Here is a 15,309-nt window from a genome sequence, read left to right on the forward strand (position 1 = left end):
AGGACCAGAAGGTGTCCTAGCTTGTTCTACACCAAGACCCTAAGAGCAGAGGTTTTGTTCTTTCTTAGACATGGACATCAATATATTTTTATTGATTTCAGACAGGAAGGGAGAAGGAGAGAGAGATAGAAACATCAATGACGAGAGAGAACCATTGATCAGCTGCCTCCTGCACACCCGCTACTGGGGATCAAGCTTGCAACCCAGGCATGTGCCCAACTGGAATCGAACCCGGGACCCTTCAATCCACTGAGCCAAACCAGCTAGGGCAACACCATTTTCTTGAATGAAATCATGTGCAAAGGCTCAATGCATGAAGCAGATCAAAGGGGAGCCACTCTGATTGAGTGGTACCCAGAGAGCCCTGGGTACAGGCTGAGGGCATCGCTTGGGAGCCCATCAGAAGCAGGAGGCAGGGGCTGCACCCTCCTCCTTCAACACTCACCCGGGCCTCTCACTGCTCCGGCTGCTGGAGTGGACCGTGAAGACAGTCTCGTTCAGCTGGTCCCAGTAGTACTCAATGCCTGAGTTCGAGGCCCTGGAAGTCAGTGGGGAAGGACAGAGGAGAAGGTGGAAGGCGTTAGAGAGGGCCTGGCCAGAGCTCCTCACAATTCCCAAGCTTCGCAGACTGTGGCCCAGGGAACCCTCCTTCCTCACCCTGGGCGGGGCCGAGAGGCACTCCACTGGGACGCTCAGCGCTCAGCGTGGAGCACTTCAGGCAAACGCCTGCAGAGCTGGTTTTAGCCTCTTCTTCCCGCAGACAAAGCCTGACTGGCTCCACCTTGGGGCTGAGACAGCTAAAAAAATGGCCACAGCAGACGCAGGCACTGGGTTCTGAGAGCTCTTCAGACACAGAGAAAGGAGCTCAGATGGCAAATGGGAGGCTGGAGAGGCCCTGGAGAGACAGGGTGCCACGACTGTCCTGCCTACAGGTCCTGCTTCGTGCTCAGAAACAGGCCCCACACAGAGGCCAGGTGCCCACTGCCATGCGGCGGGAGGAAGGAACACAGGGCTCCTGGCATTCTCCACTTGCCTGGAGCTCAGAAGCCTAAGCAGACAAAAGCCCCCACTGAGCTGTAAGAGCCCCCACTTCTTTCTATTCTGGACCTACTGCCTCCTGGGCCTGGGCAGGGTGGACAGCAATGGGGAAGATGCTCCTCAAGCTGAAGGAGACACGAGGCTGCTCACGAACTTCCGATGGGGAAGGGAGGAGAGAAACGCAGGTGGTGATGGCTGGACTGCTGGTGGCACAGCTGCCAGAGGGAAGCGGTGGCCTCTCATCCTTCTATATTGACTTGCACACAAGACTGCTTTGCTCTGCTTTCTTTCTTTTCTTTTTGTCAATCCTCACCCAAGGATATTTTCCCCATTAATTCTTAGAGAGAGTGGAAGGGAGGGGGAGAGACAAAGAGAAACATCAATGTGATGTTTCTATTGGTTGCCCCCCCCGCCCCACGCGCAGGTTCTATTGGTTGCCCCCCACACGCACACCAACCAGGGCCAGGGATCGAGCCTGCAACCAAGGTACAAGCCTTGACTGGAATTGAACCCCAGACCCTTCAGTCCATAGGCCAATGCTCTAACCACTAAGCAACCAGCTAGGGCTGCTTTGCTTTCTGATTCCTCCCTGGAAGGTATTACCTAGACCCGTGGTCGGCAACTGCGGCTCGCGAGCCACATGCGGCTCTTTGGCCCCTTTAGTGTGGCTCTTCCAAAAAATACCACGTGCCGGCGTGCATGTACAGTGCGATTGAAACTTCATGGCCCATGCGCAGAAGTCGGTATTTTGTGGAAGAGCCACACTCAAGAGGCCAAAGAGCCGCATGTGGCTTATGAGCCGCAGTTTGCCGACCACTGACCTAGACCAGTCACTGTGGCTGAGAGTGAGGTGTGATGCGGGTGGTGAAAGCAGAGGGACAGAAGTTGGGAAGGAGGTACCTTTGATTAGAAGTCTGGCATCCCTGTAGAGATCCTACGCTACACACAACAGCCAGTTCTGATCCCAGATGGGGCAGGACATGCCCATGTGCATGAAGAGCTCTGCTAGTGCTAGGGACTGAACTGCATGTTGAAGCTGGTCCCCCAATGTGGTTATGTCTGGAGACAGGGTCTTCAGGAGGTAATCCTATATAATAAAAGTCTAATATGCTACCCTAGCTGGTTTTGCTCAGTGGATAGAGCGTCAGCCTACGGACTGAAGGGTCCCGGGTTCGATTCTGGTCAAGGGCACATGCCTGAGTTGCAGGCTCGATCCCCAGTGAGGGGCGTGCGGGAGGCAGCCAATCGAATATTCTCTCATCATTGATGTTTCCACCTCTCTCTCCCTCACCCTTCCTTTTTGAAATCAATAAAAATGTATTTTTTTTTTAAAAGGCTAATATACAAATTATCCCCTCAACTGGGAGTTCAAAGGGGAGTTCAGCAAGGGGGTGGGGTCAGTCGCCAACTGCCCATGGCCCCTCCCCTCAGGCAGGTGGATCCCACCTGTGCACAAATTTGTGCACCGGGCCTCTAGTTAAGGTCATAAATGTGAGACCCTAATACAACAGGACTGTGGCCTTCTCACCATGAGAAGACAGAGTGAGAACACGACCCTCTGCAACTCAAGAAAGGTCCTCACCAGAATGGGCCACGCTGGCTTCAGCCTCCAGGCTGCGAGGAGGAACAGTCATTGATTAAGCCATCCAGCCCATGTACTCTCTTAAGGAGGCCTGTGCAATCGATGACAATCTCCAATGAAAGCCAGCTTTTTAATCTATGGGCCCAGGTCACCTTCCTCTAACGACAGAACTTCTTCCATGAAGAGGAAACAAATTAGTCAGCAGGTTCTGAGGATCAGCCAGGAGGTGAGATTGTGAAGGGGAGCAGCAGGTTCTGAGGGTTGGCCAGGAGGTGAGACTGTGAAGAGTGATGTAGATGCTTCCTTCTTAAACAAGAGGACTAGACAGTCCCTGATATGGGATGTGACAGGACTTGGATGAGGAGGGAATGTATGTTGGAGGCTGTGCTCCACAGTGAAAGGAAACTGGCCTGTCACTGAGCCCCCAAGCCTGTCTTTAGAGCAGGGGTGGGGAACCTTTTTTCTGCCAAGGGCCATTTGGATATTTATAGTATCATTCACAGGCCATACAATTGTCAACTTAAAAATTAGGGGCTATATTTAATTAACTCACCCTTAACGTCTTGCCAGGGCCAGACCAAAGGATTTCTCAGGCCTTATACAGCTCGAGGGCCGGATGTTCCCCACCCTTGCTTTAGAGCAGCGGTTCTCAACCTGTGGGTCGCGACCCCTTTGTAGGTCAAACGACCCTTTCTCAGGGGTCACCTAAGACCATCCTGCATATAAGATATTTACATTACGATTCATAACAGTAGCAACATTACAGTTATGAAGTAGCAACGAAAATAATTTTATGGTTGGGTCACAATATGAAGAACTGTATTTAAAGGGACAGAAGGTTGAGAACCACTGCTTTAAAGGATCGCTAAGATTCTGGGGACAGGGTTCACCTGAGGGCACACTAGTGATTTTGGAGGGACAGTGCCCCAGCCTGCCAAAAGCGCTCTTCCTTTCCCTGCTCTATGTAATCCTCCCGACAACTCCCCAGAGGGCCTGGGAACCCCTTTAAAATGGAGCATCTCCTCCCTTTTCCACTCACCTGCTTGGTGGGGTTGTCTGAGAACCACGGGCATGGGTGAGTGACGGTGAGGGGGGCAGATCTTGTATTAGGGAAAAGGCAAATGCCACAAGTCAACAGCAGAGGCCTTCCAAAAACAAAGCCATCACTGCCAGCTGCCAGGGAGCCTCTGATTTGCAAACTTGTCAGGATTTATTGACAGGTGGCAATACCATGTGGGTCCCCTGCCAATCCTTCCTCTGTAATTCCTGCCAGCCAGGCCTGGTTACTGACAACAAATTGTTCACATCAAACCATGTACCAGAACCTTCCTTTCCATCACAGGAAAGAAATCACTGAAGGCCCACTCGGAGTTGGGACTGTCAGTGTGATGCTGATGGTCAAAGGGTCCCCCTTAAACTCTTCCCACCCATCTGGCTCAGAGCTGGGGACTCTGGCCACTGAAACAGAACAGGATGATAGACTGCATCAGATGCACTGCTGCACCCTCCACCCTCACCCCAAGCCTTTCTGTCCCCATCAACAGGTCTATTTCTAATCCTGATATGGCTCCTTTCTGTGGTCGGAAAAGCTCAACTACAACGGAATCTTCTGATATCTGTTCCCCAATATCAAATATTCTGATCTTGAATATTTTCAAGGATTTGAAAATTCCAGGTACCAAGGAACAGAGCTGAAGGACACCTCTGGCCACAGAAACGCAGTCTTCAGTGCCAATGGTCCTAACCACCTCCGTCTCCCTGGGGCTTAATGAGGATGAACGAGCCACTATTTGCTCCAGGTTCTTCCTGGGGGCTTAGCAAACACACAAAGGGATGGAGCCGAATGGCAAGGCCAGTCAGGTCAGCCTTTTCAGATGGACTTCCTCTTGACACCCGGCTTCTTTCAGCAGTGGCTGTAAGCTGTGCTTCTGAACACAGCCAGGAGCCCGCCTGGCATCCTCAGTGGTGACAATGCTCCACAAAGAACTCTGGCTCTGAACTTCCCAACTTCTAGGGAATATTCCCTTTGAGAACACTCTTCTTTCATCTATTGGTTGCATGGCTGTCTCCTTGGAGAAAAGGACCGTTTTTGAGGAGACCGGCATTCATCCCTGCTGTCCCCATGACGTGGGAATGAGTTGGCACCTGGCTCTTGTGGGACAGACAGCCTGAAAGATAGTGGCTGTGGCTTCCCTTTTGATTCAGAGGCGTGCCGTTCCCTTCTGTGGTCAATGATGCTTGATTGTAATCACTGTTTACAGTGGTAGCTCCCTCTCAGGGGACAGAGCTGGGACCCTGTCAGGAGCCCCACACTCAGCCAAAGGCCAGATGCCCCACAGCCCGAGCCTACTTTTTTCTGTGAATTCTGCCTTCTGAGCTGACTCTGAGAAGTGGTCTTCCCAGAAGCACCTCTCTCCCATTTGTAGGGCTGATCTATGAAGCCGGAAGTGAGCAAGCACCCCCTCACATCAATCTGGTATTTCACACCCACTGTGGTTATTGGTGGGGGTGTTGGCTGGGCTGGCAGTCAGCCAGAGGCAGAGCGGCAGCTTGGAGGAGTGGCAGTGGGGGAGCAAAGCCAAGGAGAAAGGAGCACCTCACTGCCTTGGCTACCAGCCACCGTAATGGCTTTGTATAGGGGCTGAAGGGTCAGTTATTTGTCTCCTCACTGGTCCTAAGAATTTCTTTCCCTAGAGAGATGGAGTGTTTCCTTAGGTCTTTTTCTACTGTCAGGGAGAGTGTCAGTACCAAGAGATGCCCAAGGAGCCTGTGACCCGTCTTTGTGCTTGGAGAGAGCACTGCGGCTAAGACAATGAAGGAGAAATCAAGAGTATACTTGAGAGCACAAAATGAGGTGCAGCTGCCTGTGCCTGGGACAAAGGCAGAAACCACCTGTTTTGGAGGGAGGGCTGTAATCTTAGCCCAGCTGGCTGGCTGGATCCTGTGCCCTTGGGAACGGGTGTGCCAGGGAGCTGCATCACACAAGGAGAGGCAGCAACCTTGTAAAGAGACGACAGCCCTGAGCTCCCACATTCTCATTTGTATTTGTTCTCCTCATTCTAGGCCAGAGACCAGCCATAGTGACAACACAGAGAGACTGCCCTCTCCGCATCACTCACACGACATGCTTATCATCAACCCCATCCAGAGCTGCATTCTTTCCCTGAGGTCTTAAGAGAGTTACAAAGTTACATGAGTGTTCTTTTAGTATGTTTTTCTGTGGAAGAGAGTGCATGGCTTTTAATCAGAATTTTATTTTATTTATTCATTAAAAAAATTTTTTTTGTTAATCCTTATCTGAGGATATTTTTTCCATTGATTTTCAGAGAGAGTGGGGGGGGGGGGGGAGAGAAAGGGAGAGCGAGAAACAATGATGCAAGAGAGACACATCAACTGATTGCCTCCTGCACACACCCCAAATGGATATGGGGATCGAACCTGCAACCCTTCGAAGAAGAATAGGCCAACACTCTAACCATTTAGACATACCAGCCAGGGCTTATCAGAATTTTAAAGGAATTTTTTATTGTAAAAAGGTTAAAAACCAGCTACAGGATAAGAGCTCTGGACTGAAAATTTAGGAAGCCCAATTCCTTCACTGATCTTTTGGGAGGCCTTGGGTGAGCCTTCACTCAACCTTACCTGAATACTGTTCAGTATTCCCTGCTTGAAGCAAACCAACCACACAGACTTAGAACTGGAGAAGCTTTGAGTGACTTAGGACAAAGTCCGTCCGTATTAATATACATGTACCCTAATGTCCAGCCCTAAGGTTTGGGGCATATGACAACACGACCCAAGAAATCAGGAAAAACAGCAACACTGAAATAGGCCGGCTAAGGTAGCTCTCTCAGTCCAACATGACTTCATTTGTGAGGGGATGCTGTTTCCTGTGTCACATGCTGGTGCCACCCTGCTCATAAAAGAGGCTTCACTTCCTGGTGGTAAGAGAGCTCCCCAAGCAGTCCAAGATGGCTTTGGCCTGCTGAGGCTCTGGCTGCCAAAGACGACATATGGTGAAGAAAGATAGGCCAAAGCCAGCTTCATGCTTCCCTGAGGTGTCTATGACTCACACCAAGTACGTGGGCTGGGGTTTCAGACATCAAAGTCCTCGGGGGCCACGGCTAGCTGGAGGTAGAGGTTCTGCCTCTGTAAGAGCAGATCACGTCTACAAGGGGTGGGGGCTGGGAGTCTGGCTGGGAGGAAGGTCAGTGGCGGATCCACAGAGAAGACAACAACGCTGAGGAAGGACGTCTTGGAGAAAGAGGGAAAGGAAGGCCTGTAACTACCGTGTTCGTAAGAGTAAAATTAAGGTCCAGAATTCTGGGCCGTTTTGAAAAACATGCCTATGAATTCCGAAGAAAGGAGGAAGATATAAGATAATCAGACTCATGTACTTTGGGAAAAATAAATATTTCGGGGCAGACAGATCCTGGGACTATGGGCAGCCAAGGTGAGAGCAGAAACAAACAGACCCAGCGCCTAGGCTGACGGTGGCACAGTCCTGACAGGCAGGCTGGGCTCCGGAAAGGCACAGGAGCTCGTGGAAGGGGCTCTCTGGACACAGAGCCTGAGGGGAGCACGGCCTGCAGACCAAGAGGTCTGCCAGCTCCAAGAGCAGCTTGACCAGGTCAGGGTCAGACAGCAGCCTCTCTCTTTCTTTTTTCTTTAAGTATATTTTTATTGATTTTAGAGAGGAAGGGAGAAGGAGAACCATCAACTGGCTGCTTCCTGCATGCCCCCTACTAGGGAGGAGGTCTGAAACCCAGGCATGTGCCCTGACCAGGAATCGAACAGTGACCTCCTGGTTCATAGGTCAATGCTTAACCACTGAGCCATGCTGGCTGGGCAGCAGCTCTCCTTCAGAGGGGCCCTGAAAATTCCAAATGGAATGAGCTGCCCTTAGAACCAAGTTTTCTTTCTCCTGGACCAACAATCTAGCTCAATTAAAGGCTCAATCACCAGGCTATAAGAACTGACCCAAATCCAGACCCTGGAAAAATCATCAAGGGCCCTAGCAAAAGACATCATGGACACTCCCAGAGACCCTAGCAGACAGTCCCATGTACTCTGCGATCCGTAGAACACCTATGGAGACTCTATACTTAGTGAAGGACAGCCTTAGGACGGCCTGGCATTTAATCAGCTGGAACCTGCAGCGGCCCACACCGCAGTCAGCTTGATCTGCACTGAAGCACAGAGCTTCACACTCCACACCTGGATGGGTATGAAAATTGATGACAGACCTGGCTGACTCCCAGGGTCCTGCCTAAATAGACCTCTATCCTCCAAAAAGCCCGAGGAAGGGGAAGGAGTGTCATCAGGACTGAACACAGAAATGCTTTGGTTGGTGTCCCCTCCTACCCCCCATTCCAAGACCAGATAATAATCATTTCGATTTTTGTTGTTAATCCTCACCCAAGGATATTTTTTCCATTGATTTTTAGAGAGAGTGGAAGGAAGGGAGGGAGGAGGGGGTAGGACAGAGAGAGAGAGAAACATCAATGTGAGAGAGACATATTGATTGGTTGCCTCCCACATGTGCCCCGACCAGTACCAGGGATGGAACCTGCAACCCAGGTACATGCTCTCGACCAGGAATCAAACCTGAGACCCTTCAGTGTGTGGGATGATGCTCCAACCACTGAGAACACAGGCCAGGGCCATTTCAATTTTTAAATGGAGCTTTTCAATCTGCCTTTTCTATTATGAGCCAGAGCCTCCAGCAGAAAGGAAAACAGGCAGGACACAGACAGAGCCAGGTGGTTAGAGATCAGTGGCTTGACAAATTAGGGCTTTAGCCCTAGCCGGTTTGGCTCAGTGGAAAGAGCGTCAGCCTGTGGACTGAAGGGTCTCGGGTTCAATCTCCAGTGTGGGGGTGCGGGAGGTAGCCAATCAGTGATTCTCTATTATCACTGATGTTTCTCTTTCTCTCTCCTTCTCTCTTCCTCTAAAATCAATAAAGATATATTAAAAATTAGGGCTTTAACAACACCTTATTCCCAACTTTATTTCTTAAGTTCATTTCTAAGGCATTTTACACATACCTAAGATTACCTATTGACTTTTTCAAAAAGGTTTTAGAAAAGAATATTTGATATCTATGCTTTTGACTGCAGAGAAACTTTTATTATCACTAGAGAACTGGAGAACAAGGGAAAACAAACAAAACATACTGCTTTAGATTTAAGAGACAAAATAACTAAACCAGTCTTTTGAAGATTTCTGAAATGGAGAGCTAACCCTACCATCTGTTGAGTGAAAAGGACCTTTTAAGGAGTGACAATGAGAACGAGGCAGGCTCTAGCAGAATTTAAACTTCTCCTCTAAAAGACCCCCCTCACCAGCTACATCCATAGGTGAATGCTGAGTATTCCAGCCCCCAGCCCAGATGACCACTCCACACCCACCCCACCAGGCCCTGAACCACTCACTCTGGTCGGCAGATCACCAGGTCTCCCTTGTTGGTGCCATAGGCCAGGCCGAGCCCAGGCTCAGGCAGCCAGCGGGCAGAGTTGATGCTGACATGTCTCCGCTGGTCAGCAGGCATGGGATAAAGGACGTTGAAAACTCTCTGGGGAGGGGGGGAGAAAGAGGGAAGAAAAGAGAATGAGAGGAGAAACAATTTGTTACCAAGAATAACAAAATCCAGGGAGAAACAAAGTCCCTTCTATGGCCTAAAGCAAGCTAAGTACAGGGAGGAAAGGAGATGGTTAGGCTGGGAATGGGTGACTTCTACCACAAATTTGAGAACTTGGGGTAGCAGAGGGGAGGAGAGGGCTAGGGCTCTTTCAAGAAATAACAGGGGCAAGTGTGGGCTTTTCTGCATGAAGCTTAGTGTGCTTTCCTTACAGCCATGTAGCACTGCTCACATCACTGCTTTAAGGCAACTCCCTGGAAAGCCCCACTCAGAGCTCAGCTCACCTGGAAGCACAGCCCCCAACTGTCCTCTGACCAGATAAACCAGCGAGAGTCAAGCTCCACTGGTGGTCCTATCACCATGGAAATCACAGTCTCGCACAGCAATGGGGAATTGAAGGGAATGGGGAGGGAGGATAACATGGGAGAATACTCTTTTTTTTTTTTTTTTAAGAATGCAGTTTCTTTTTTCTCTTCTTTTTTAAAAATATATTTTTATTTCAGAGAGGAAGGGAGAGGGAGAGATAGAAACATCAATGTCGAGAGAGAATCACTGATTGGCTAACTCCTGCACACCCCCTACTGGGGATCCAGCCTACAAACCAGGCATGTGCCCTTGACTGGAATCGAACCTGGGACCCTTCAGTCCGCAGTCCGACGCTCTATCCACTGAGCAAAACTGGCTAGGGCGAGAACACTATGAATTCATCTAAATAAAAGCAATGTTTAAAGGTGCAATAAGGTGTAGAACGTAAGGCAGAGGGGAATCTTGAACACACAGTTTCATGATTTCTTTCTACCTTATGCAAATCACCATTAAATAGTTTATTTCCATTCCTCAAAGAAAGAGCATCTCCTTTCAACAGCTTACATCTTTCCAAAGCTACTGTTTTCCCAGGGGCAGCTCAGCTATGGCTAGGGTTTGAGCTGAAGGTGAAAGAAAGCCTCCAGTCTCTTTGTTCATTGGTCTACACGATGTTAGTCAGATAGGGTAGGGCCGTGGAAGACGAAGGACGTCGATTTCAGAATTTGAAAGACCTGGGTTTGAGTCCTGATGTCACTGCACCACAACTTTTCCAGATCTCAGTTTAAAAAGAGTACCAACATTCAAATAATTGCAGAGATTGGAAAAAAAAAAAAAAAGATGTATAGAAAATGCCTGGCATGATGCAATCTTATAAATGGTAAGTGTTGTTATTATTACCAGGGACCTGCATCTGGGACTTCTAGAAAAGGTTGTCAGGGCTTTTGAAAATGACATGAAGTAGAGAATCCGCAACTGGAATTTTAGTCAATATGGTGTTTCTCCCTTTAAGCCTCCTCAGGTTTTAATCAATAAATAGGAATGAACTTCATCTGCCTTTATCTATCTGTAAGGACTGATGGAAGAGACAAAAGAGACCAGATGAAGAGTGTGAGTTAGAAAGTAATACTCAAAAGTGAATTCAGGGTGATACAAGTTATTTTTCTGATTAGCCTGATATGAGATTTAAAAAAGGAAAAAGAAGTAAAAATTGAGTAGGGCCGACTGAATGTACGCATGTACACAAATCGAGTCATAAGAAGTCCTGGATTTGGTACTGCTCAACCACGTGCCTTGGGTATTTATTCGAAAGGCCTTCCCCAAGACAGAATCTAGAATAGCATGTGTTCTCAGCATACCGACACACAGAGAACCCTGCTATGAAGGATTTCCCGGTGCTACGGTGCTGAACAAACGTGCCGGGGCACACTGCCAGAATGGCCCTGCAATGTCCTGAGGGTGAACCGGTGTCTGTCGGAGATGAACTGGCTCTGGTTTGAGGCACGAGACTACCCCACAGCTGCTGCATGAAGAACCTCCTATGCCCTGCCTAACTCAACTCCAAATGTCAGAATTGGCCAGGGTTTCTTAAATCTCTAGTCTAACTGAGGAACCTTCTAAAAAAAGAGCCCAGTGTTGTATATGAATCTCTAAACTAGTCCTCTAGAACATGGTTGCTCGGCCTTGAGATAATCTCTTCCTTGCACATGTACATCTGGCAGGAGCCCTGAAGAAATTCATGTCCTCTTCCCTCCACCAGCTTCACTGCTGACTATCCATGGAGATGGCAAAACCAGTCTTTTCCCTTTGCTCCTAATCAATCCTTTTCCTTCAAATCAGGGGCCGGAGCGTGATGTCTTCATCCTTTCCCACAGAGGTTTTCGCATTCCCAGAAGAGAAGCGATGGCTTCAGTCCCTCCTAGAGGTCATAGGTTAAATATGACTTGGTATTCACACTTAAAGGAAAGCAGTTGTGATAAGACAATTGTGGCTGAAATCAATCTGTTGATTTTTTCTTTTCCCAAAGGTCAGATGGTGTGAGTGGGGGTACACCCAGAGTAGAGGAGGAATGAGCATTAATTTCAGTGCATTAGATGAGGGGAGCCTTGGTATACAAGGGCCTTACAACAGTCTCCTAAAATCATGATTTATAATTGCAGAGAACGGGGCAGAAGGGGCAGAAGGGCCAGAGAAAGTACTCTTGCAAGAAGGGGGTAATAAGGTCAGTAAATCAGATGCTTAAAGGTTGTGCTATGTTTTTTGATGCATGTCTCAAATAAAAAATATAAGTGTACTCTTTTCTTTTTTAAATATATTTTTATTGATATCAGAGAGGAAGGGAGAGGGAGAGAGAGATAGAAATATCGATGAGAATCACTGATTGGCTGCCTCCTGCACGTCCCCCACTAGGGGTTGAGCCTGCAACCCAGGCATATGCCCTGACTGGGAATCGAACTGTGACCTCCTGGTTCATAGGTTGATGCTCAACCAAGGAGTCACGCTGGCCGGGCTAAGTGAACTCTTTTCTAGAAATGTTCCAGATCAGGAAAGAAGCAAACAAGTCTCTCACATATCACAAATTTACCTTTTATAGTTATTGCTGAGAGGGATTCACAAGCAAACTATCAACTTACTTCTAAATACAGGAACTTGCTTTGGGGACAAACCCTCGAGAGGCTAGGACAAATGACCCACCTTAGGTGAGACAAGATGAGAGAAATTGGAGAGAAATAATTAACAGCGGAGGCTCCAGACCCCATTGCACAGACATTCACAACCTCCATGGCTCTAGGAGTCATGGGCACCGATTTGTCCTCTGGCTATGGCAGTCCTCCCCCCCCCCCCCCCGACCCTCACCCCTCAGCCCTTAAACAATGTTGAAAAGTCAGCTCCCAAGGGCCCACCTCCTTCAATCTGGGTATCAGCCTAAATCCTGCTTTGTGGCAGGAAGCCAGAAACGCCACATGAAGATCAGCAGCCTTCAGGACTCCTGATAAGCACATGCCTGCTTATCACGCTCTAATGTGGGGATGGGATGAATGCAAACAGTAATGGGCGGGAGGTGGGGAGGGGGAATGAGAGTGAAGGGTGAGTAGGGATCACAGGTCGCGGAAGGTCATCTGGTGCAGTACTTATTTCATACATGCCTGACACTAAAGGACTAAAGGAATGAGATCTGGCCCATTCTGAAAACCACTCAGAGACGTAGTTTATACTCGTTTCTCTGGCCAGACCTTCACAGCTCTCAAAGCACCTCACTGAGGGGAAATGCTCCTCACTAGTCAGCCCGAGGGACAGGAGAACATCTGGGCAACAAGTTCCCCAACCCTGACAGATGATTAGACAGTGCTAGCTACTTAGCCTTTTATGGTTTTGACCACCGGTCTTTCCAATCAGGGACTGGGTATTCCGTGAGTCGCCTTTCAAATTTCAGTGGGGACTGACTCTGGCTGTTTGTCAGCGCAGACAAGAAGGAAAGATCTGAGATAGTGTAAAGAACAGCTCTGGACTTCACTTAAAGGCAACCCAGATATATCAAGTAAAGGTTTCCTTAACACTGGTCAGGTGCCCTGAAGCTCTGTATGGGGATAAGGATAAATCTGGTGGCCTGCCAAAAATCCCCTTTTCACTCTGACAAAAGTGAAACCCCATAAAGTTAGACTACCAAATTCCATTACACTGGAGGAGGAGTTTCAGGACCTGGGGGCCTTTTGTGGGTCTGGATACAGACCCAGATGCTGATCGCTGGCAGAGTCCAGGGTTCACCTGTCTCAGCTGCAGCTGTTCCCTGGTGTATGACAAACGCTGACAAAGCCCCCTCCCCAGGCAGGCTATTCTCATTTCTGTCTAACATCTAGGAAGCACATTGGGATCAATAGGTTAGAAAGAACCAATTTTTTAGAGTCAATGCCATCAGCACGGCAACAGAGAATGAGTCAGGTTGCCAAGATCGGTATGGTTCTATGGGTATGGCGGAAGATAATGCTTACACTTCTGGGGTCCAAGACCAGCTCATATACTACTGCCCCTCCATACCCTCAAACTCACAGGTCCCAGATCAAAACTAAAGTGGTCTTGTTTCTTGTTCAAAGATACAGGAAAAGAATGAGAGGCAGTCAGAGGAGCTCAGTGGGAAACCTTCCTCTCCATCCTTTTAAAATTTAGAGGAAAAATGTATTGCTGCCCTTGCCAAGATACTTTATCTTCTACCACGTGTCAATAAAGCTCAGACCATTAGTCCAAGCAGCGACTGCACTGCTCAGACCAGCCCAGATAAGAAGCTAAAAGAAAAGACTTTGTGGTCATGTTGTTTACATTTGGGGATGGCATCATCTGTAAAGCTGGAACCTCGCCATGTGGCAAGAGTTTGAGTGTAGTCGGCAGACCTCCCTTGTTTTAACTAAGACCACGGAGCTGGCTGGAAGGAGGGGACAATGGGAAATGGGCTGGAAGGGCCCTGGGAGAAGGCGTGAGCCAAGGGGGCTTAGAGAAAGAGAAGGACTGTGTGGGAGAGAAATGCTTTCTGGGCGGTGACGGGAATCAAGGGAAGCTTTAAGCTTCTAGAGGGGTTACCAGAGGAGAATGAACTCTGTGAAGTGGGAAAATCAATGGAAAGCAGGTGCTAAGAGACAGGTGGCCTTTCCTTTGGAAATGAATGGCTTCACATCTTGTCACAGGCTGAGAAATGCACACACCCCAGTGTAGCCCGGGGGACGGATGCTATGGTCACTTTTCCTTCTTTTCGAGTTTTTGATTTGCTTAGATTCATGAATTATTGGAGTTTCTCTATCCTCTAGGACAGTGGTTCTCAACCTTGGCTGCACATTAGAATCACCTGGGAATCTTTTTAAAATCCTGATTTCTGAGCCTCATCCTCCGGAAATTCTGTTTGTTACTAATGTTGTGGCCCCACCTCATAACAAAGAAACAGAGCTTCTGGAGGATGAAGCCCAGAAATCAGGATTTAAAAAAGATTCCCAGGTGATTCTAATGTGCAGCCAAGGCTGAGAACCACTGCTCTAGGAAAATCTGATTGTTTTCCAGAAACTCGAATTTCTTTTCTTGGCTCCAAGCCTTCTTTATATTCTACACTGGAGTTTAGAACTCACTGAATGTTGATTTTAGAGTGGTCATTTTAAAACGAGAATCAGAATACTAAGTCACCTAATTCTCTCCTTTGTTCAGCTGAAGCAGGAACAAGTCGGCCTGATGACCCTTGTGCAAACTAAAGCACTCCTTGGAGTCTGTGGCCCTCTGCTGCTATTGACAATGTGCTGTCATTTCAAGCCAACCTCCTATGAGCTGTTGAGACCTGTAAACTTTGCCTTATTCATTTGTTTCTCTCAAGGAGATCCAAAGGACAGTCAGAGGACAAGAATTTTCTTTTTCAATCAGCTTGATGGCCAAAAGCCACCCTTGGGCATCAGGATCAAACCACAGAGATTACTTCAGTTGAGGAACCTACTTCTGTGCTAAAGAAATACGGAGGCCCTTGCTGCTCCCAGAACTCCTAGGAATGAAAATAATTACTTCTTCCTGTTCCCACATCTCCAAGCACAGGACAAGTTCTTGAACTTCCTCGGCTTTCAAATCTCAAAGATAAAGGCCAAATGAGTAGCCGTTCTAGATATTCACCTTAGATAAGAGAGTCTTTCAATATATTTCAACATTCAATATATTTTGGAACAATTACAGGGCAAGATATACATTAAAATACTTTCAGGTAGGTTCTCCTACCAATTCTTGA

At 48.2% G+C, this 15,309-nt stretch overlaps 1 protein-coding gene across 2 annotated transcripts in view; it reads right to left on the bottom strand.

Annotated features, from left to right (window-relative positions):
- The window catches only part of AMBRA1 (autophagy and beclin 1 regulator 1), a gene marked incomplete at its 5' end in the record, with an annotated part of 138,303 nt that overhangs the window by 9,050 nt on the left and 113,944 nt on the right, over positions 1–15,309 (bottom strand). For both annotated transcript variants that reach the window (XM_081099081.1, XM_081099080.1), the window contains 2 exons: positions 446–538; positions 9,055–9,194. In XM_081099081.1, coding sequence (XP_080955207.1) covers positions 446–538; positions 9,055–9,194 — 233 coding nt within the window. The remainder of the gene's footprint in view (positions 1–445; positions 539–9,054; positions 9,195–15,309) is intronic.

This window comes from Myotis nattereri (assembly GCF_964212035.1).
Source record: "Myotis nattereri genome assembly, chromosome: 9".
Classification (NCBI taxonomy): Eukaryota; Metazoa; Chordata; class Mammalia; order Chiroptera; family Vespertilionidae; genus Myotis; species Myotis nattereri.